The sequence below is a fragment of the Nannobrachium achirus genome (genome assembly GCF_963921795.1).
Source record: "Nannobrachium achirus genome assembly, chromosome: 3".
NCBI classification, from domain to species: domain Eukaryota; kingdom Metazoa; phylum Chordata; class Actinopteri; order Myctophiformes; family Myctophidae; genus Nannobrachium; species Nannobrachium achirus.
Window position 1 is genome coordinate 1,723,504 of NC_137812.1, and position 22,903 is coordinate 1,746,406.

The 22,903-nt window shown below is 39.5% G+C and overlaps 1 protein-coding gene across 1 annotated transcript in view; it reads left to right on the top strand.

Annotated features, from left to right (window-relative positions):
* Positions 1–336: 336 nt before the first annotated feature.
* The window catches only part of LOC308281580 (CD2-associated protein-like), a gene marked incomplete at both ends in the record, with an annotated part of 103,445 nt that continues 80,878 nt past the window's right edge, over positions 337–22,903 (top strand). Inside the window, one exon of the mRNA XM_080721806.1 lies at positions 337–400. Within this exon, the coding sequence (XP_080577932.1) occupies positions 337–400 (64 nt within the window). The remainder of the gene's footprint in view (positions 401–22,903) is intronic.

Here is a 22,903-nt window from a genome sequence, read left to right on the forward strand (position 1 = left end):
CGCCTGGTTTAGCTCTTCTTAAAACAGTATCTCCCTCTCTCTCTCTCTCTCTCTCTCTCTCTCTCTCTCTCTCTCTCTCTGTCTGAGCTCCCGTGGCACGCGTCGTCATTCCACCAGTCGCAGAATTAATTAATTGAAAGATATTGTAGAAGCGCGGCCCGGGACGGGACGGGACGGGGGGGACGGGACGGGGACGGGGGGGGACGGGGGGGGGGGGGGGGGGTGGGGGTGCGGGAGGGGGAGCCGGGCTCCCCCTACTGGCAGATTGGGGGAGCCTTTGCTCCCCTTGGCTCCAATAAACAGGCGCCAGTGAGCACGCTAACTAAACGTTTCCCCATGGCCAAAGTGAGGAGGAGGAAAGAGAAGCCAGAGGAGATGCGCTTCTTTATAATGGCCCAAAGTGACTGAGTAATAAAAAGCCACCGGAGCTGCTGGTTAACCGGGCCCGATTCTGAACCCCACCTGAGTTCCGGGTCCTCCGCTGTTTTCTGAAACCCACCTGAGTACCGGGTCCTCCGCTGTTTTCTGAAACACACCTGAGCACCGGGTCCTCCGCTGTTTCCGAAACCCACCTGAGTACGAGGTCCTCCGCTGACGTCCGCCTACCTGAGTCCCTGGCGCTCCGGCTCTCTTCAGTACTCACGTGTGCCACGGAGTCCCGCTTCCCCAAGCCCGGTAACAAACCAGCCCCTGTGATTCCCCCGAATACCCATGTTTGGCCTATTCTAAAATGCTTATGTTTGGCTATGCTAAATTACTCACCTGAGGCCCTATTCTAAGTTGAACCCTATTCTAAGTTACCTACCTTTATACTTACCTTACCTGGCCCGGACCTGGAAGAAGAAGAAACGTTGAAACCCTGAAAGAAGAAGAAAAGACTGTTATGATTTAACCCTTTTGAAGAAAGTTGAACATTATTATTAATAAAGAAACCTGCTGCTCCATTGCAACACCTGCCCATGTAAACTCACCTTTGCTAATAAATGTGCCTGTTGGCTTGCACTTGAAACTGTGTTTTGTATTGGTTTTGGGTCTTGACGCGACAACACATTGACATGTTGATGAACTGTAATGTTATTGACACATTGACAGATGCAGTGATCTTCTTATATACTGTATGTTTACACGCACCAGTGATTTATCTGTGTTGGTTGTGCATCATTTATATTAACTCTCCCCACGCTTTGAACGTTAACGTTCGCCCCATTTTTTACAGAACCTCGATGCCAATACGGCGCTCGTTCGTTCGTTCGTCTGATGACTGTAAGCTGATGAGGGGTCGTGCGGCCGTGTACTGTAAACACATTTTCCGCGGTGATGGTGTAAAAAATCCATTATGCGTTACATCAACGGAGAACAATTCACTTCCTTGTTGATTTCCTCTGGCTGTAAGGCTCTGTGGCCAGTGACTGGTCTTCTTCTTCTTCAACACATAACAGGCAAATTCACATTCATTCTCGCATGACGCCGCCCTCTGCTGCCTGGCAGACCAAAGTGCACTATTGCACAATAAAAATAAAAATAAATAATAAATAAATAAATGTCTGTCTATCTGCTATAACGTCGCAAAGGTAAGCCGCTTTTTGATGGCACCAGACCCAATAAATAAATAAATAATCTGGCAGTAGGAGAGTTAAAAATATAAATAAATATAAATGTATAAATGTTGCAATAAACAGATGATCTTCATCCATACAGTTGAAGAGAAGAATAGAGCCACAACGCTGTCTTAATGCTCCCCAAATCATTTTATTAACCAAGAGGTATAAAAACACAGCGTTTGGCCTCTCCGGACTTCGTCAGGCTTGGATTACATTTAATATTTTTCTTCTCTTTGAATTTGATTCCTCGTCCGGATCGGGAATCGAACCGGCGACGCCAGCAGGCATCATAGCCTAGTATGTGGTATGCGCCTTGACCACCAGGCCAGCGGGCACTCCAGTGAGGTCAACTCTAAGAACCACCATATGTACTACAAAAAACAAGAACGGTGCAGTTATGGGATATTGCGAGTGTGGCTGTTGTTTTTGTATGTTTTCCATTCAAGTTATTTTGGTTACTTTATAGAATAGCTTTTAGCCAATGAGGAAGCAGCATAAAGGTGACATCACCGAGAATGCTGCTTCCTCATTGGCTAAAAGTTACTCCTTAAAGTACAAAATACACCTGTGTGAAGTGAGCCGTGCTGCTGCTGCTGCTGATGATGATGATGATGATAGACCCACATGACGTCACATGATAGACACTTGACGTCTCATCATTATTTTGTCCAATCAGAAAAGGGACATATGGATAGGTATTTGAGGGTCTGTCCATGTTATTACATTTTAATTGTTCAAATTAATTGTAACATATTCTTACTATGTATTCAATGGACATTCACCTGCTAAACTAAATTGTCTGCCATAAAATCATATCTAAAATGTTCATGCATACTTCGCTATAGCTCACATGAAGGTATTGTTGTGGACTTACTTTGGCCACACTTTGTGTGATGATGGAGGCGCGTGGGTATAATAATGCCACAACAAGGAATCTCCAGTCAGGATGTTTACTGGCAGAACGGCAGGTTGCACTTTCACAGGATGGCAATAATAACAGGACTTCACAGGTTGCCGACATACAGCAGCAGTACAGGTAGGATAACTCACAGCCTCATACACTTTAATGTCTTTGGTGGCCGGTCCGTGGTTCCCTGGCACAGACGGAGTACTCACTCACTCAGACATCTGTACTCTTTGGAAACCGAACACGACTGACAAAACAGGCGGGCTGCGCAAATATACCTGGGAACTCACTGTGTCTGTAAGCCAATAAGAAAACACTACGTCCAGTAAACACACACACAATAGGCTGATGGTAATACTGTGGCTGGATATAGGCTGGCATTTGTCCCGCGTTACACTATAGTTCATCTCTGGTGGATGAATATGACTCCTGGTAAACAAGAAAATATTAGCTTAAGTATGCTTGACATTATGAAAGGTTAGCTCTAATCATAAAGCAACATTTGTAGATGTTATATTTATAGGTCACAGGGAGATGGTTTCTTAGAGTGGAGGCCGGCATTTCATCCTTTTAGGGTCAAGGCCACTTGACCTTTCATGTTGCATATTCATTGAGGATACAAAGACCAAATGCCAGGACAGCAAGGCCATCAAATAATAGCAATGATTTATACGTCCACATAATTGTTATACATATAAATGTTGTTATACGTTAATGCATGATTATAAACATTTATAACAAGTTTTAATGAATGTTGGCGCAGTCGGTAGTGCTGTCGCCTCACAGCTAGAAGGCCCTGGGTTAGTTTCCCGCTGAGGACGCTGTGGGTGCTGGGGGTGTGTTCTCTCCACCGTGTCATCATTGCCCATACCTTAGTGTGGCCTTTCTGTGTGGAGTTTGCATGTTCTCCCGTGTTCCCTAGGATAGATACCCTCAAAAAACATGCAGTAATCCTGGTCTCTATACTGCCTCCAACTGGCCATGGAAAGGAACTGGTTGGAATAATGTGTTCCTTCCACACGCTACGTATTACCGGGGAAACACCCCCCTGTCAGGTGATAAGAAGCGGCTTGCTCACTCCTCGTGTACTGAAGGAAGCCTGAGCTCAGTTCGGGGCTCTACCCAGGTTGGCAGAGGGAAGGTAGAGCCCAAGATTTCAGCTTAGGCATTGGCACCGGGTGACAAATGGGTTACAAAATTGTAGGATAAAAATTTAAGAAAAAAAGCCTCATAACTGCATTATAAATGTGGCTATAAAGTAAACAGAACCTTAATATAAAGTCTTATTTAGAATTAATTTTAACAAAACATTGATGAACCAATTATACCATATGTTATACTTTGCATGTTTGCAAATAAGGCTATTCTCCTTTTGCACAAAGTATGCATTGCAAGATAGAGGGCGCCATATCCCTTTTAGTCACACCCTACCACTACTTCCTGTTCATCCACAAAGCACAATAGCTAGTCTTTGTACATAGTAAGGTTACAAACTAACTACCATGAATATTGTGGATATACCCTTCTATTTAATCCTTCTGGGGATGTTGATGTTGTCATCTGCCCATTTGTCAGTTTTGGTCAAAAGAAATTGGTTGTCATATTTTGGGACCATCGCTCCATTGTTCACAAATGCAGACTGCTATCCGAGGAAGTCATGTGATCCAAGATGGCCGCAGTGTGAATATGGTCTATTGCACTACTTTGTGCAAAAGGAGAATGTATAATTGTATATGCCTACCTACAAGCTCACAACATGTTGTGCTGTGAGCTTGCAATTGCGATATGTACTGGTTGAACCGGTCCAGCATGTTTCTACTTGTGGTTGTGCTCACTCTGCTCATCCAGTTGTAGTCGGGGGCCATAGGGAGATAAAATGGTCATATCATGCTAATCAGTCTAAAAGCGCCACACTTTGCACAGATGTAGCCAAGGGCATGCTCTAATGATTTAGCTCGGGTCTGCGAGTTGGCGACCTTTGGGGTCGCCACAGCGGCCAAATAAAGTTGGGCTCCCTTTGACTTTCTATACACTAGTGACTATACTACAGGAGGAAAATAAATCTGCTTTAAGTAGCATGTGAGGGGTCTAACTAGGGTTTGTCATGATTCTGAATCCATTGCAAGCATTTGTTTTGCACAAAACACATTCCTTATGCTAATAACTGCCCCACAAAACGATGGTTTAGTGATGAGTTATCACTTTTCACAGTTTTTTGGGGGGCCATTTTTAGCCCAAGGAATGTTTTTTGTGCAAAACAAATGCTTGCAATGGATTCAGAATCATGACAAACCCATAGTTAGACCCCTCACATCCTACTTAAAGCTGGGTATTTTCTTCCTGTAGTATAGTGTCGATGAGAGCCCAAATTTATTTGGCCTCTGTGGCGACCCCGAAGGTCGCCGACTCGGGCGCCCTAGCTAAATCATTAGAGCATGCCCTGGGCGACATCTGTGCAAAATCTGGCGCTTTTAGACTGATTAGCACGAAAAAACCCTAAGGCCCCCGTCTATTGTAGTGATGCTTACCATTCTGGCTGATGCTATATATCCTCCCTTGTCATAAACTAAGACACCTCCTACAACATGTTTTATGAGTTTCTGTGATAGATATGAAACAGTCTGTTGGATGTTGTACTACTACTAATCCACTGCTTGACACATCTGCTACTGTTTAATCACAGTTGATTTCCTTAGAAGTTATCTAGGAGATTACATTTGGACATGGCTGCTAAAACAGTTAGAGAGGCAATCTTAGAAGCCCTTGAGGATCTGGGGAAGACTGATCTGGAGAAATTCTGCAGTGCTTTGCTTGATCGTAGAGAAGAACGACGCATTCGACGAAACGCGATTGAGAATAAGAGTAGAACAGAGATTGCTGAAATATTAGTTCAAACTTTCACTGAGGACAATGCTGTGGAAGTTACACTGGATATTTTGAAAAAGATTGACTGCAATAAGGTTGCACAGGAACTAATGAATTCGAGGGGTGAGTTTATATCCTAATTGATTACAAATTCAAAATGCTGAGCCAATAAGGGTTTAATATAGGCAATGAATAGAGTAGCCTATAAATAATAATAATAATAATCTTTATTGTCCCCAAAGGGAAATTTGTCTGTTCAACACAAAAAACAACATACCGGTATAACCATATAACACAAAACATCACAGGACAGATCTATTTACAGAAAACCATCCTAGCGATGGGGGTGATTGCTTAGCAGATTGTTTAGTGCAGCGATGGCTGAGGGGACAAAACTCCTGTTAAACCGTACCTTGTGCCATGCCAAGGTTCTGTATCTTCACCCTGATGGCAAGAGGTCGAAGTAGCGATACAGAGGATGATCGGTGTCATTTGTTATTGACAGTGCTAAGCATGTGATGGCCTCATCATTCATATCAGCAAGTGTGGGTGTGGGAAGTCCGATTATCTTGGAAGCAATACGAGTAATACTGTAAAGTTTGTTTCTGTTAGGCATGGACAGCATAGTGAAGAAACATGCTGAGCAATACAACAGAATAGATTAGTAGTAGTAGACTATATTATAGGTTCTGGGCCTCGTTTAACAATGGTAGTCTTGCTAGAATTTCTACCATAATTTAATCACTGACCCTAATGTTTCGCAACGGGGGGCATTCAGAGAACATCAGGGTTTAATATATTCCAGTGCAAATGTTCTTAATTGATCATAGATTTTGTGAATGGTGTTAAGTTGCACGTCTATTGGGGTAATAATGGTAGGCATAGCTCCACATTAAATCCTCATAAATATCCTAAAAATGTTAAATGGAGTTGGAGAAGATGGAAACGTCTTGGGCAGCAACAAAACCTAATTTATACTTCCTCATACGGCAGTGTCACTTGCAAAAGACCTGCAGTTCAAGCCAACCACCCGATACAACACTTGGCACTTGGCATGGTCTGTGCTGTCGTATTATTATTATTATTATTATTATGCTACTGGTGTGGTTTACAGCTAGTTGCATTGGACCGCTGAAACGTAATAATCATGAAGCCAAAATGTGGAAAAAAACATTTACAATGTCCCTCTGTGCACCAAGCATCCAATATTTGCGTGTGACAACTTAGCAATGTACAATAAAAAATGGCCAGAAGTGTGGTTTAGTTTTGTAAATATGGCCTGACTATTTTCAAGTTTAAATTCCTATTCTCTATAAAGGTACAGGAGTTTTACATACAGTACACCTATTTTGAGAGAGAGTGTGTGTGTGTGTGTGTGTGTGTGTGTGTGTGTGTGTGTGTGTGTGTGTGTGTGTGTGTGTGTGTGTGTGTGTGTGTGTGCGTGCGTGCGTGCGTGTGTGGGGAAGTTTTGGTCATTAGACATTCATCAGGTCTCATGAATGTCTAAGACTGAAACATCGATTTAATAAAGAAAACAAAAACAGTATGATTTTATTATCTGAGATCCTGTTCTGAACATTTGCACCTGTCACCAACCTTTGAGCATCGGCCTTCACCTAAACATCCAGCACCTACTGAATTTGACTTTGGATGTTCGTCAATTATACTGGACTGATCTGAAGTAGACCAATAATAACATTCAATTTAATCTGTTAACCCATGAGATGCTTTCAAAAAGCTAAAAGCAACACTATAATCATTTTTCAGAACAGAAACATCCAGAAGAGTCAACTCAAGGGCTTTTTTCCAACTTCTATGTTAGCGCACATGTTTCTGTTTCAATTTAAATATGATGTATTATTTGAATATTGTTTTATTCGTTTCAGAACAATCCAAAGCAGTGGTTGCAGATGCCTCAGGTGAGAGCTGTTTATTTTTTTTTTATTTTTTTTTATAGATATGTTTTTGGGGCTTTTATGCCTTTATTGATAGGACAGTAGACTGGAAAATGTGGAGAGAGAAAATGGGAAGTGACACGCAGCAAAGGTCACACAACACGCTGTCAGTCTACACTGAGCCTATATGGTATCAACCTTACCTGGACCGGTAGGCCAGCAGGAACCCCCTGTTTAAAGGTTGTTGAAACTATGCAAAAAGAATGACCAGAAGAAAAACAACAATAGGAGATTAAAGGTGCATTCGGATACATAGCACTGAGCTCACTGGTCAATACAAACTATTACATGAGTGCATTCCCTGGGCGCGTATCAGAACGCACCCTATATTTCACTGACACAACTCAACACAACATGTTGATTACAACGTGTTACTGTACATATCCAAACATTTGAAAAGTTGTCTTCACGATACTGTATATCCGATCCAGTGTCTGTAGTCTGTTCATCTGAAGTACAAAAAGCTAAGTTTAAGCCTAAGCTTTAGGCTATTCCAATGATTATTCGAACAATTCTATACAGTATCAAATGTGTCCCAGCACCCCCAGCAGCTAGTCATCTCGGGGACTGTCATTATTCCCTGTAGCCAAAATGATTTTTTTATTTTTTTTTGCTCTTTTTTTTTAATGCCACAACAGCATCTCATAATATCTAGGCTACATTTCACTTAAACGCCAGAGCTTAACTCTGCATGTAAATAAGACTTTTTTTAATTAATGTGAGAGATCGGTACATAATTCTGTTAGTCCTCCCAGTTTATATTAGCTAAAATGCTAACTAGCCAGCCTTTGTTAGCCGTTTGTAGCCAAATGCGGTAATATCGGGACTCCATTACTTAGCGAAGCAACCCACAGTATTTATCCCATTAATTTAATGCCACGTGTGTTCCAAATGAACAATTATTAACCACGTAATGTATGATTTTGTGTATTATTATTTATTATTCTTCCGCCGTTCTTCCGCTGTTTCTTCTTCTACGCTGGTGAAATGATCCGTTCCTGCCTGGAGGCGTCTGTGACGCGACCGAGTATTTCCCGGTGAATCTGTGCGCAAAGGTGGGGGCTTGGGAGTGTGGGGAACATGCACCACTGACTATTGCTGATGATGATGGAGAGGTTATATAGCTTAGCCTTTATGTATTGAAAATGAGAGGCACTCTTGCCGATTTAGTAAGAGACTCGTCGCCAATTGCAAGATATTTAAAAGTTATTTGGGGCCATGATGATGATGATATCCTTTTCTTCCCACAACTAGACTAAGGATTTATATTGTCTGTGTTATTGTTTACAACCACTGAACCACAATTATTCACGTGTGGCAAGATTCACTCGTTTTAGTAGGCTACAGTGTAGGCTTAGAAGAAGCCTTTTCAGAAGTTAATTTAATGTTTTCCATTTAATGATTTCCTTTATCCTCATCTAATCTTGCGCTAATGCACCGTATGCAGGCTGTTTAAAGGCCGTGTAGGCTTTTCAGAAGTTAATTGAATGTTTTCCATTTGCGCTAATGCACGCAACTGTTTTCGCCAGGTTTTAAGGTCTTATTAGGGCCCGAGCACACACAGTGTGAGGACCCTATTGTATTTGCAAAGATTATTATTATTATTTTCCCGAAAGTAAATCGCGTTTTTGAGGCGCTAAACGTACTCCAAAAGTTGTGCAACTTTGCAAGCACATTACAAGTGGCGAAAAATTACCTAATTAAAAAAAAATAAAAGGGGGCGTGGCCTACTGGCGCAACAGCGCCCCCTACAATATTTCAACGCAACAGCCCCACTATACGGTTTCACCCACAAGTACGAAAATCGGTACACATCTGTATCGTGTCCGGACTCACAAAAAAGTCTCTCGGCGCCACGTCCGAAACCAAACAGGAAGTAAGCCATTTTGACTAATTAGTGGCGTTTTGGTGTATTTTTGGCCGTTTTCACGTGTCGCACTTTAACGAACTCCTCCTAGGGGGTTAATCGGATCAACTTCAAGTTCGCTCGGCATACTCAAGACACCTTAACGATAAAAAGTTATCAAAATCGTGAGTTTTCGTAAAACCGCGTGCCCGTGGAGAAGCATCAAACTTCCTTCACCAAACAGGAAGTGCCCCCTCTTCTGATTGGTCTATACTTGATTTTTCCTTTTTTTGGCTGTTACTCATCAACCGTTTATCGTACAGAGTTGTGGCTGGTATCATATGACTTGACTAAGTGTCCTTCACCTTAATTGGTTTAACTAAGCCCCGCCCCCTCTTCTGATTGGCCGAAACTTGATTGTTCCTTTTTTGGCTGTTACTCATCAACCGTTTATCGTACAGAGTTGTGGCTGGTATCATATGACTTGATTAAGAGTCCTTAACCTTAATTGACGCTTCCTTCACCAAACAGGAAGTGCCCTTCACCAAACAGGAAGTGCCTCTATAACTCATGAACCGTTTGTCGTACAGACTCGCGGCTGGTGTCATAATTTTTTTTTCTCAAAATTTTTTTTTTCTCAATTTTTTTTTCTCAAAAAATTTTCTTTTTTCTCAAATTTTTTTTTTCTCAAAAGTTTTTTTTCTCAAATTTTTTTTCTCAATTTTTTTTTCTCAAATTTTTTTTTCTCAATTTTTTTTTCTCAAAAAATTTTTTTTTCTCAATTTTTTTTTCTCAAATTTTTTTTTTCTCAATTTTTTTTTCTCAATTTTTTTTTCTCAATTTTTTTTTCTCAAAACATTTTTTTTTTCTCAAATTTTTTTTTCTCAAATTTTTTTTTCTCAATTTTTTTTTCTCAAATTTTTTTTTCTCAAATTTTTTTTTCAATAATTTTTTTTTCTCAAATTTTTTTTTTCTCAAAAAATGTTTTTTCTCAAAAAATTTTTTTTGAGAAAAACTTTAAACTATCGTTAGAGTGCGACCCGTGATAACAGCCAAAAATGCGCCAAAACACCACTAATTAGTCGAAATGGCTGACTTCCTGTTTGGTTTCTGATTGGCTGCTGGCCTTGTGACGTGGGTAGAGCTGCGAGGGCCCGGTCATCGCTGCTTGCAGCTTTAATTAGGGCCCGAGCACTCACAGTGTGAGGACCCTATTGTAATCGTAAAGATTATTAGGGCCCGAGCACACACAGTGTGAGGACCCTATTGTAATTGCAAAGATTATTAGGGCCCGAGCACACACAGTGTGAGAGGACCCTATTGTATTTGCAAAGATTATTATTAGGGCCCGAGCACACACAGTGTGAGAGGACCCTATTGTATTTGCAAAGATTATTATTATTATTATTTTCCCGAAAGTAAATCGCGTTTTTGAGGCGCAAAACGTACTCAAAAAGTTGCGCAACTTTGCACACACATCACAAGTGGCGAAAATTTACGTATTTAAAAAAAATTAAAAGGGGGCGTGGCCTAATGGCGCAACAGCGCCCCCTACAAAACTTCGTGCCTCAAGCCCCACCATACGGTTTCACCTACACGTACGAAAATCGGTACACATCTGTATCGTGTCCGGACTCACAAAAAAGTCTCTCGGCGCCACGTCCGAAACCAAACAGGAAGTCAGCCATTTTGACTAATTAGTGGCGTTTTGGTGTATTTTTGGACGTTTTCATGTGTCGCACTTTAACGAACTCCTCCTAGGGGGTTAATCGGATCAACTTCAAGTTCGCTCGGCATACTCAAGACACCTTAACAATGTAAAGTTGTGCGAATCGTGAGTTTTCGTAAAACGGCGTGCCCGTGGCGTAGCGTCAAACTTCCTTCACCAAACAGGAAGTGCCCCCTCTTCTGATTGGTCCATACTTCATTGTTCCTTTTTTTGGCTGTTACTCATCAACCGTTTATCGTACAGAGTTGTGGCTGGTATCATATGACTTGATTAAGAGTCCTTAACCTTAATTGACGCTTCCTTCGCCAAACAGGAAGTGCCCTTCACCAAACAGGAAGTGCCTCTATAACTCTTGAACCGTTTGTCGTACAGACTCGCGGCTGGTGTCATAATTTTTTTTTCCTCAAAATTTTTTTTTCTCAATTTTTTTTTCTCAAAATTTTTTTTTTTCAAAATTTTTTTTTCTCAAAAAATTTTTTTTATCAAATTTTTTTTTTCTCAAAATTTTTTTTTCTCAAATTTTTTTTTTCTCAATTTTTTTTTCTCAAAAATTTTTTTTCTCAAAATTTTTTTTTTCTCAAAAATTTTTTTTTCTCAAATTTTTTTTTTTCAAACTTTTTTTTGCTCAAAAATTTTTATTTTCTCAATTTTTTTTTGAGAAAAACTTTAAACTATCGTTAAAGTGCGACCCGTGATAACGGCCAAAAATGCGCCAAAGCGCCACTAATTAGTCGAAATGGCTGACTTCCTGTTTGGTTTCTGATTGGCTGCTGGCCTTGTGACGTGGGTAGAGCTGCGAGGGCCCGGTCATTGCTGCTTGCAGCTTTAATTCTTATTCTTATTATTTTCCCGAAAGTAAATCGCGTTTTTGAGGCGCAAAACGTACTCAAAAAGTTGCGCAACTTTGCACACACATCACAAGTGGCGAAAATGTACGTATTTAAAAAAAAAAAAAAGGGGGCGTGGCCTAATGGCGCAACAGCGCCCCCTACAAAACTTCGTGCCTCAAGCCCCACCATACGGTTTCACCCACAAGTACGAAAATCGGTACACATCTGTATCGTGTCCGGACTCACAAAAAAGTCTCTCTGCGCAACGTCCGAAACCAAACAGGAAGTCAGCCATTTTGACTAATTAGTGGCGTTTTGGTGTATTTTTTGCCGTTTTCACGTGTCGCACTTTAACGAACTCCTCCTAGGGGGTTAATCGGATCAACTTCAAGTTCGCTCGGCATACTCAAGACACCTTAACGATGAAAAGTTGTGCGAATCGTGAGTTTTCGTAAAACGGCGTGCCCGTGGCGTAGTGTCAAACTTCCTTCACCAAACAGGAAGTGCCCCCTCTTCTGATTGGTCCATACTTCATTGTTCCTTTTTTTGGCTGTTACTCATCAACCGTTTATCGTACAGAGTTGTGGCTGGTATCATATGACTTGATTAAGAGTCCTTAACCTTAATTGACGCTTCCTCCGCCAAACAGGAAGTGCCCTTCACCAAACAGGAAGTGCCTCTATAACTCATGAACCGTTTGTCGTACAGACTCGCGGCTGGTGTCATAACATTTTTTTTTTCTCAACATTTTTTTTCTCAATTTTTTTTCTCAAAATTCTTTTTTTCTCAAATTTTTTTTTTCTCAAATTTTTTTTTCTCAAATTTTTTTTTCTCAAATTTTTTTTTTCTCAATTTTTTTTTTCTTAATTTTTTTTTTCCTCAATTTTTTTTTCTCAAATTTTTTTTTTTCTCAAATTTTTTTTCTCAAATTTTTTTTTCTCAATTTTTTTTTCTCAAAACATTTTTTTCTCAAAAAAATTTTTTCTCAACATTTTTTTTTCTCAACATTTTTTTTTCTCAAATTTTTTTTTGAGAAAAACGTTAAACTATCGTTAAAGTGCGACCCGTGATAGCGGCCAAAAATGCGCCAAAACGCCACTAATTAGTCGAAATGGCTGACTTCCTGTTTGGTTTCTGATTGGCTGCTGGCCTTGTGACGTGGGAAGAGCTCCGAGGGCCCGTCCATTGCTGCTTGCAGCTTTAATTAGGGCCCGAGCACACACAGTGTGTGAGGACCCTATTGTATTTGCAAAGATTATTATTATTATTATTATTATTTTCCCGAAAGTAAATCGCGTTTTTGAGGCGCAAAACGTACTCAAAAAGTTGCGCAACTTTGCACACACATCACAAGTGGCGAAAATGTACGTATTTAAAAAAAAAAAAAAGGGGGCGTGGCCTAATGGCGCAACAGCACCCCCTACAAAACTTCGTGCCTCAAGCCCCACCATACGGTTTCACCTACACGTATGAAAATCGGTACACATCTGTATCGTGTCCGGACTCACAAAAAAGTCTCTCGGCGCCACGTCCGAAACCAAACAGGAAGTCAGCCATTTTGACTAATTAGTGGCGTTTTGGTGTATTTTGGGACGTTTTCATGTGTCGCACTTTAACGAACTCCTCCTAGGGGGTTAATCGGATCAACTTCAAGTTCGCTCGGCATACTCAAGACACCTTAACGATGAAAAGTTGTGCGAATCGTGAGTTTTCGTAAAACGGCGTGCCCGTGGCGTAGCGTCAAACTTCCTTCACCAAACAGGAAGTGCCCCCTCTTCTGATTGGTCCATACTTCATTGTTCCTTTTTTTGGCTGTTACTCATCAACCGTTTATCGTACAGAGTTGTGGCTGGTATCATATGACTTGATTAAGAGTCCTTAACCTTAATTGACGCTTCCTCCGCCAAACAGGAAGTGCCCTTCACCAAACAGGAAGTGCCTCTATAACTCATGAACCGTTTGTCGTACAGACTCGCGGCTGGTGTCATAACATTTTTTTTTTCTCAACATTTTTTTTCTCAAATTTTTTTCTCAAAATTTTTTTTTTCTCAAATTTTTTTTTTCTCAAATTTTTTTTTTCTCAAAATTTTTTTTCTCAAAACATTTTTTTCTCAAAAAATTTTTTTCTCAACATTTTTTTTTCTCAAATTTTTTTTTCTCAATTTTTTTTTCTCAATTTTTTTTTTGAGAAAAACGTTAAACTATCGTTAAAGTGCGACCCGTGATAGCGGCCAAAAATGCGCCAAAACGCCACTAATTAGTCGAAATGGCTGACTTCCTGTTTGGTTTCTGATTGGCTGCTGGCCTTGTGACGTGGGAAGAGCTCCGAGGGCCCGTCCATTGCTGCTTTAATTATTATTATTCTTCCCGATAAAGAATCGCATTTTTGAGGGGCAAAACGTACTCCAAAAGTTGCGCAACTTTGCAAGCACATTACAAGTGGCGAAAATTTACGTAATTCAAAAAAAAAAAAAAGGGGCGTGACCTAATTGCGCAACAGCGCCCCCTACAAAATTTCAACGCAACAGCCCCACTATACGGTTTCACCCACAAGTACGAAAATCGATACACATCTGTATCGTGTCCGGACTCACAAAAAAGTCTCTCGGCGCCACGTCCGAAACCAAACAGGAAGCTTCCTCCGCCAAACAGGAAGTGCCCTTCACCAAACAGGAAGTGCCTCTATAACTCATGAACCGTTTGTCGTACAGACTCGCGGCTGGTGTCACATTTTTTTTTTCTCAAATTTTTTTTTTCTCAATTTTTTTTTTCCTCAAACATTTTTTTTCTCAATTTTTTTTTTCTCAAAATTTTTTTTTTTCTCAATTTTTTTTTTCTCAAATTTTTTTTTTCTCAAAATTTTTTTTTTCTCCAAAATTTTTTTTTCTCAATTTTTTTTTTCTCAAACATTTTTTTTTCTCAAAAATTTTTTTTCCTCAATTTTTTTTTGAGAAAAACTTTAAACTATCGTTAAAGTGCGACCCGTGATAACGGCCAAAAATGCGCCAAAACGCCACTAATTAGTCGAAATGGCTGACTTCCTGTTTGGTTTCTGATTGGCTGCTGGCCTTGTGACGTGGGTAGAGCTGCGAGGGCCCGGTCATTGCTGCTTGCAGCTTTAATTATTATTATTCTTCCCCCTAAAGAATCGCGTTTTTGAGGCGCAAAACGTACTCCAAAAGTTGCGCAACTTTGCAAGCACATCACAAGTGGCGAAAAATTACGTATTTAAAAAAAAAAAAAAGTGGGCGGGGCCTAATTGCGCAACAGCGCCCCCTACAAAATTTCAACGCAACAGCCCCACTAGACGGTTTCACCCACAAGTACAAAAATCGGTACACATCTGTATTGTGTCCGGACTCACAAAAAAGTCTCTCGGCGCCACGTCCGAAACCAAACAGGAAGTCAGCCATTTTGACTAATTAGTGGCGTTTTGGTGTATTTTTGGACGTTTTCATGTGTCGCACTTTAACGAACTCCTCCTAGGGGGTTAATCGGATCAACTTCAAGTTCGCTCGGCATACTCAAGACACCTTAACGATGAAAAGTTGTGCGAATCGTGAGTTTTCGTAAAACGGCGTGCCCGTGGCGTAGCGTCAAACTTCCTTCACCAAACAGGAAGTGCCCCCTCTTCTGATTGGTCCATACTTCATTGTTCCTTTTTTTGGCTGTTACTCATCAACCGTTTATCGTACAGAGTTGTGGCTGGTATCATATGACTTGATTAAGAGTCCTTAACCTTAATTGACGCTTCCTCCGCCAAACAGGAAGTGCCCTTCACCAAACAGGAAGTGCCTCTATAACTCATGAACCGTTTGTCGTACAGACTCGCGGCTGGTGTCATAACATTTTTTTTTTCTCAACATTTTTTTTCTCAATTTTTTTTCTCAAAATTTTTTTTTTCTCAAATTTTTTTTTTCTCAAAATTTTTTTTCTCAAAATTTTTTTTCTCAAATTTTTTTTTCTCAAATTTTTTTTTCTCAATTTTTTTTTTCTTAATTTTTTTTTTCCTCAATTTTTTTTTCTCAAATTTTTTTTTTCTCAAATTTTTTTTCTCAAATTTTTTTTTTCTCAAATTTTTTTTTCTCAATTTTTTTTTCTCAAAACATTTTTTTCTCAAAAATTTTTTTTCTCAACATTTTTTTTTCTCAAAATTTTTTTTCTCAATTTTTTTTTTGAGAAAAACGTTAAACTATCGTTAAAGTGCGACCCGTGATAGCGGCCAAAAATGCGCCAAAACGCCACTAATTAGTCGAAATGGCTGACTTCCTGTTTGGTTTCTGATTGGCTGCTGGCCTTGTGACGTGGGAAGAGCTCCGAGGGCCCGTCCATTGCTGCTTGCAGCTTTAATTAGGGCCCGAGCACACACAGTGTGAGAGGACCCTATTGTATTTGCAAAGATTATTATTATTATTATTTTCCCGAAAGTAAATCGCGTTTTTGAGGCGCCAAACGTACTCCAAAAGTTGTGCAACTTAGCACGCACATCAGAAGTGGCGCAAAATTACGTAATTAAAAAAAAAAAGGGGGGGGCGTGGCCTAATGGCGCAACAGCGCCCCCTACAATATTTCAACGCAACAGCCCCACTCTACGGTTTCACCCACAAGTACGAAAATCGGTACACATCTGTATTGTATCCGGACTCACAAAAAAGTCTCTCGGCGCCACGTCCGAAACCAAACAGGAAGTCAGCCATTTTGACTAATTAGTGGCGTTTTGGCGCATTTTTGGCCGTTTTCATGTGTCGTACTTTAACAAACTCCTCCTAGGGGATTAATCAAATCAACTTCAAGTTCGCTCGGCATACTCAAGACACCTTAGCGATGAAAAGTTGTGCGAATCGTGAGTTTTCGTAAAACGGCGTGCCCGTGGCGATGTGTCAAACTTCCTTCGCCAAACAGGAAGTGCCCTTTACCAAACAGGAAGTGCCTAATTAACTCATGAACCGTTTGTCGTACAGACTCGCGGCTGGTGTCATATATATTTTTTTTTCTCAACATTTTTTTTTTCTAAAATTTTTTTTTTCTAAAAATTTTTTTTCTCAAATTTTTTTCTAAAATTTTTTTTTTCTCAAAATTTTTTCTCAAATTTGTTTTTTCTCAAGTTTTTTTTCTCAATTTTTTTTTTCTCAAAAATGTGCTAACATGCTAATGCTAATGTTAACACATGCTAATGCTAACATGCTAATGCTAACATGCTAATGCTAATGCTAACAAATGCTAATGCTAACATGCTAATGCTAACACATGCTAATGCTAATGCTAATGCTAATGCTAACACATGCTAATGCTAACATGCTAATGCTAACATGCTAATGTTAATGCTAACACATGCTAATGCTAACATGCTAATGCTAACTAATGCTAACATGCTAATGCTAATGCTAACACATGCTAATGCTAAAATGCTAATGCTAATGCTAACAAATGCTAATGCTAACATGCTAATGCTAATGCTAACACATGCTAATGCTAACAAATGCTAATGCTAACATGCTAATGCTAATGCTAGCACATTCTAATGCTAACATGCTACTGCTAACACATGCTAATGCTAACAAATGCTAATGCTAAGAAATGCTAATGCTAACGTTAACACATGCTAATGCTAATGCTAACACATGCTAATGCTTACATGCTAATGCTAATGCTAACACATGCTAATGCTAACAAATGCTAATACTAATGCTAACACATGCTAATGCTAACAAATCCTAATGCTGATTCTTAAATTCTAATGCTAATTGGCTGCTACCCCTTGTGACGTGGGTAGAGCTCCGAGGGCCCGGTCATTGCTGCTTGCAGCTTTAATTAGGGCCCGAGCACACACAGTGTGTGAGGACCCTATTGTAATTGCAAAGATTATTATTATTATTATTATTTTCCCGAAAGTAAATCGCGTTTTTGAGGCGCAAAACGTACTCAAAAAGTTGCGCAACTTTGCACACACATCACAAGTGGCGAAAATGTAAGTATTTAAAAAAAATAAAAGGGGGCGTGGCCTAATGGCGCAACAGCGCCCCCTACAAAACTTCGTGCCTCAAGCCCCACCATACGGTTTCACCTACACGTACGAAAATCGGTACACATCTGTATTGTGTCCGGACTCACAAAAAAGTCTCTCGGCGCCACGTCCGAAACCAAACAGGAAGTCAGCCATTTTGACTAATTAGTGGCGTTTTGGTGTATTTTTGGCCGTTTTCACGTGTCGCACTTTAACGAACTCCTCCTAGGGGGTTAATCGGATCAACTTCAAGTTCGCTCGGCATACTCAAGACACCTTAACGACAAAAAGTTATCAAAATCCTGAGTTTTCGTAAAACGGCGTGCCCGTGGCGAAGCGTCAAACTTCCTTCACCAAACAGGAAGTGCCCCCTCTTCTGATTGGTCCATACTTGATTGTTCCTTTTTTTGGCTGTTACTCATCAACCGTTTATCGTACAGAGTTGTGGCTGGTATCATATGACTTGATTAAGAGTCCTTAACCTTAATTGACGCTTCCTTCGCCAAACAGGAAGTGCCCTTCACCAAACAGGAAGTGCCTCTATAACTCATGAACCGTTTGTCGTACAGACTCGCGGCTGGTGTCATAACATTTTTTTTTCTCAATTTTTTTTTTCTAAATTTTTTTTTTCTCAAATTTTTTTTTCTCAAAAAAATTTTTTTTTCAAAATTTTTTTTTTCTCACATTTTTTTTTCTCAAAATTTTTTTTTTCTCAATTTTTTTTTCTCAAATTTTTTTTTCTTCAAATTTTTTTTCTGATTTTTTTTTAAATGAATGCTAATGCTAAAAAATGCTAATGCTAACACATGCTAATGCTAACAAATGCTAATGCTAACAAATGCTAATGCTAACATGCTAATGCTAATGCTAACAAATGCTAATGCTAACACATGTTAATGCTAACATGCTAATGCTAACACATGCTAATACTGACACATGCTAATGCTAATGCTAACACATGCTAATGCTAATGCTAACACATGCTAATGCTAACAAATGCTAATGCTAACACATGCTAATGCTAACAAATGCTAATGCTAATGCTAACACATGCTAATGCTAACAAATGCTAACACATGCTAATAATAACAAATGTTAAAAAATGCTAATGCTAATGTTAACAAATGCTAATGCTAACACATGCTAATGCTAACAAATGCTAATGCTGATTCTTAAATTCTAATGCTAATTGGCTGCTACCCCTTGTGACGTGGGTAGATCTCCGAGGGCCCGGTCATTGCTGCTTGCAGCTTTAATTAGGGCCCGAGCACACACAGTGTGAGGACCCTATTGTAATTGCAAAGATTATTATTATTATTCTTCCCCCTAAAGAATCGCGTTTTTGAGGCGCAAAACGTACTCCAAAAGTTGCGCAACTTTGCAAGCACATCACAAGTGGCGAAAAATTTCGTATTTAAAAAAAAAAAAAAGTGGGCGGGGCCTAATGGCGCAACAGCACCCCCTACAAAATTTCAACGCAACAGCCCCACTAGACGGTTTCACCTACACGTACGAAAATCGGTACACATCTGTATCGTGTCCGGACTCACAAAAAAGTCTCTCGGCGCCACGTCCGAAACCAAACAGGAAGTCAGCCATTTTGACTAATTAGTGGCGTTTTGGTGTATTTTTTGCCGTTTTCACGTGTCGCACTTTAACGAACTCCTCCTAGGGGGTTAATCGGATCAACTTCAAGTTCGCTCGGCATACTCAAGACACCTTAACGATGAAAAGTTGTGCGAATCGTGAGTTTTCGTAAAACGGCGTGCCCGTGGCGAAGCGTCCAACTTCCTTCGCCAAACAGGAAGTGCCCCCTCTTCTGATTGGTCCATACTTAATTGTTCCTTTTTTTGTCTGTTACTCATCAACCGTTTATCGTACAGAGTTGTGGCTGGTATCATATGACTTGATTAAGAGTCCTTAACCTTAATTGACGCTTCCTTCGCCAAACAGGAAGTGCCCTTCACCAAACAGGAAGTGCCTCTATAACTCATGAACCGTTTGTCGTACAGACTCGCGGCTGGTGTCATACATTTTTATTTTTCTCAAAAAACATTTTTTTCTCAAAAAATTTTTTTTTCTCAAATTTTTTTTTTCTTAATTTTTTTTTCTCAAAAAATTTTTTTCTCAAATTTTTTTTTTCTCAACTTTTTTTTTCTCAAAAAAAATTGTTTTCTCAAAAATTTTGCTAATGCTAATGCTAACATGCTAATGCTAACATGCTAATGCTAATGCTAACAAATGCTAATGCTAACATGCTAATGCTAACAAATGCTAATGCTAACATGCTAATGCTAACATGCTAATGCTAACATGCTAATGCTAATGCTAACAAATGCTAACATGCTAATGCTAACACATGCTAATGCTAACATGCTAATGTCAATGCTAACAAATGCTAATGCTAACATGCTAATGCTAATGCTAACACATGCTAATGCTAACACATGCTAATGCTAACATGCTAATGCTAACAAATGCTAATGCTAACATGCTAATGCTAATGCTAACAAATGCTAATGCTAACATGCTAATGCTAACAAATGCTAATGCTAACATGCTAATGCCAATGCTAACAAATGCTAAAGCTAACATGCTAATGCTAATGCTAACACATGCTAATGCTAAAAATGCTAATGCTAAAAATGCTAATGCTAAAAATGCTAATGCTAAAAATGCTAATGCTAACACATGCTAATGCTAACACATGCTAATGCTAAAAATGCTAATGCTAAAATGCTAATGCTAACAAATGCTAATGCTAATGCTTACACATGCTAATGCTAACAAATGTTAATGCTAATGCTAACAAATGCTAATGCTAACTAATGCTAATGCTTACACATGCTAATGCTAACATATGCCAATGCTAACAAATGCTAATGCTGATTCAAAAATTCTAATGCTAATTGGCTGCTACCTCTTGTGACGTGGGTAGAGCTTCGAGGGCCCGGTCATTGCTGCTTGCAGCTTTAATTAGGGCCCGAGCACACACAGTGTGAGGACCCTATTGTAATTGCAAAGATTATTATTATTCTTCCCCCTAAAGAATCGCGTTTTTGAGGCGCAAAACGTACTCCAAAAGTTGCGCAACTTTGCAAGCACATCACAAGTGGCGAAAAATTACGTATTTAAAAAAAAAAAAAAGTGGGCGGGGCCTAATTGCGCAACAGCGCCCCCTACAAAATTTCAACGCAACAGCCCCACTAGACGGTTTCACCCACAAGTACAAAAATCGGTACACATCTGTATTGTGTCCGGACTCACAAAAAAGTCTCTCGGCGCCACGTCCGAAACCAAACAGGAAGTCAGCCATTTTGACTAATTAGTGGCGTTTTGGTGTATTTTTGGACGTTTTCATGTGTCGCACTTTAACGAACTCCTCCTAGGGGGTTAATCGGATCAACTTCAAGTTCGCTCGGCATACTCAAGACACCTTAACGATGAAAAGTTGTGCGAATCGTGAGTTTTCGTAAAACGGCGTGCCCGTGGCGTAGCGTCAAACTTCCTTCACCAAACAGGAAGTGCCCCCTCTTCTGATTGGTCCATACTTCATTGTTCCTTTTTTTGGCTGTTACTCATCAACCGTTTATCGTACAGAGTTGTGGCTGGTATCATATGACTTGATTAAGAGTCCTTAACCTTAATTGACGCTTCCTCCGCCAAACAGGAAGTGCCCTTCACCAAACAGGAAGTGCCTCTATAACTCATGAACCGTTTGTCGTACAGACTCACGGCTGGTGTCATAAATTTTTTTTTTTCTCAACATTTTTTTTCTCAATTTTTTTTCTAGAAATTTTTTTTTTTCTCAAATTTTTTTTTTCTCAAATTTTTTTTTCTCAAATTTTTTTTTCTCAAATTTTTTTTCTCAAATTTTTTTTTTCTCAATTTTTTTTTTCTTAATTTTTTTTTTCCTCAAAATTTTTTTTTCTCAAATTTTTTTTTTTCTCAAATTTTTTTTTTTCTCAAATTTTTTTTCTCAAATTTTTTTTTTCTCAAATTTTTTTTTCTCAATTTTTTTTTCTCAAAACATTTTTTTCTCAAAAAAAATTTTTCTCAACATTTTTTTTTCTCAAATTTTTTTTTCTCAAATTTTTTTTCTCAAATTTTTTTTTTCTCAAATTTTTTTTTCTCAATTTTTTTTTCTCAAAACATTTTTTTCTCAAAAAATTTTTTTCTCAACATTTTCTTTTCTCAAAATTTTTTTTCTCAAATTTTTTTTTGAGAAAAACGTTAAACTATCGTTAAAGTGCGACCCGTGATAGCGGCCAAAAATGCGCCAAAACGCCACTAATTAGTCGAAATGGCTGACTTCCTGTTTGGTTTCTGATTGGCTGCTGGCCTTGTGACGTGGGAAGAGCTCCGAGGGCCCGTCCATTGCTGCTTGCAGCTTTATTCTTCTTATTATTATTATTTTCCCGAAAGTAAATCGCGTTTTTGAGGCGCAAAACGTACTCAAAAAGTTGTGCAACTTTGCACACACATCACAAGTGGCGAAAATTTACGTATTTAAAAAAAAATAAAAGGGGGCGTGGCCTAATGGCGCAACAGCGCCCCCTACAAAACTTCGTGCCTCAAGCCCCACCATACGGTTTCACCTACACGTACGAAAATCGGTACACATCTGTATCGTGTCCGGACTCACAAAAAAGTCTCTCGGCGCCACGTCCGAAACCAAACAGGAAGTCAGCCATTTTGACTAATTAGTGGCATTTTGGTGTATTTTTGGCCGTTTTCACTTGTCGCACTTTAACGAACTCCTCCTAGGGGGTTAATCGGATCAACTTCAAGTTCGCTCGGCATACTCAAGACACCTTAACGATGAAAAGTTGTGCGAATCGTGAGTTTTCGTAAAACGGCGTGCCCGTGGCGAAGGGTCAAACTTCCTTCACCAAACAGGAAGTGCCCCCTCTTCTGATTGGTCCATACTTGATTGTTCCTTTTTTTGGCTGTTACTCTTCAACCGTTTATCCTACAGAGTTGTGGCTGGTATCATATGACTTGATTAAGAGTCCTTAACCTTAATTGACGCTTCCTTCGCCAAACAGGAAGTGCCCTTCACCAAACAGGAAGTGCCTCTATAACTCATGAACCGTTTGTCGTACAGACTTGCGGCTGGTGTCATAATTTTTTTTTTCTCAAATTTTTTTTTTCTCAAAAATTTTT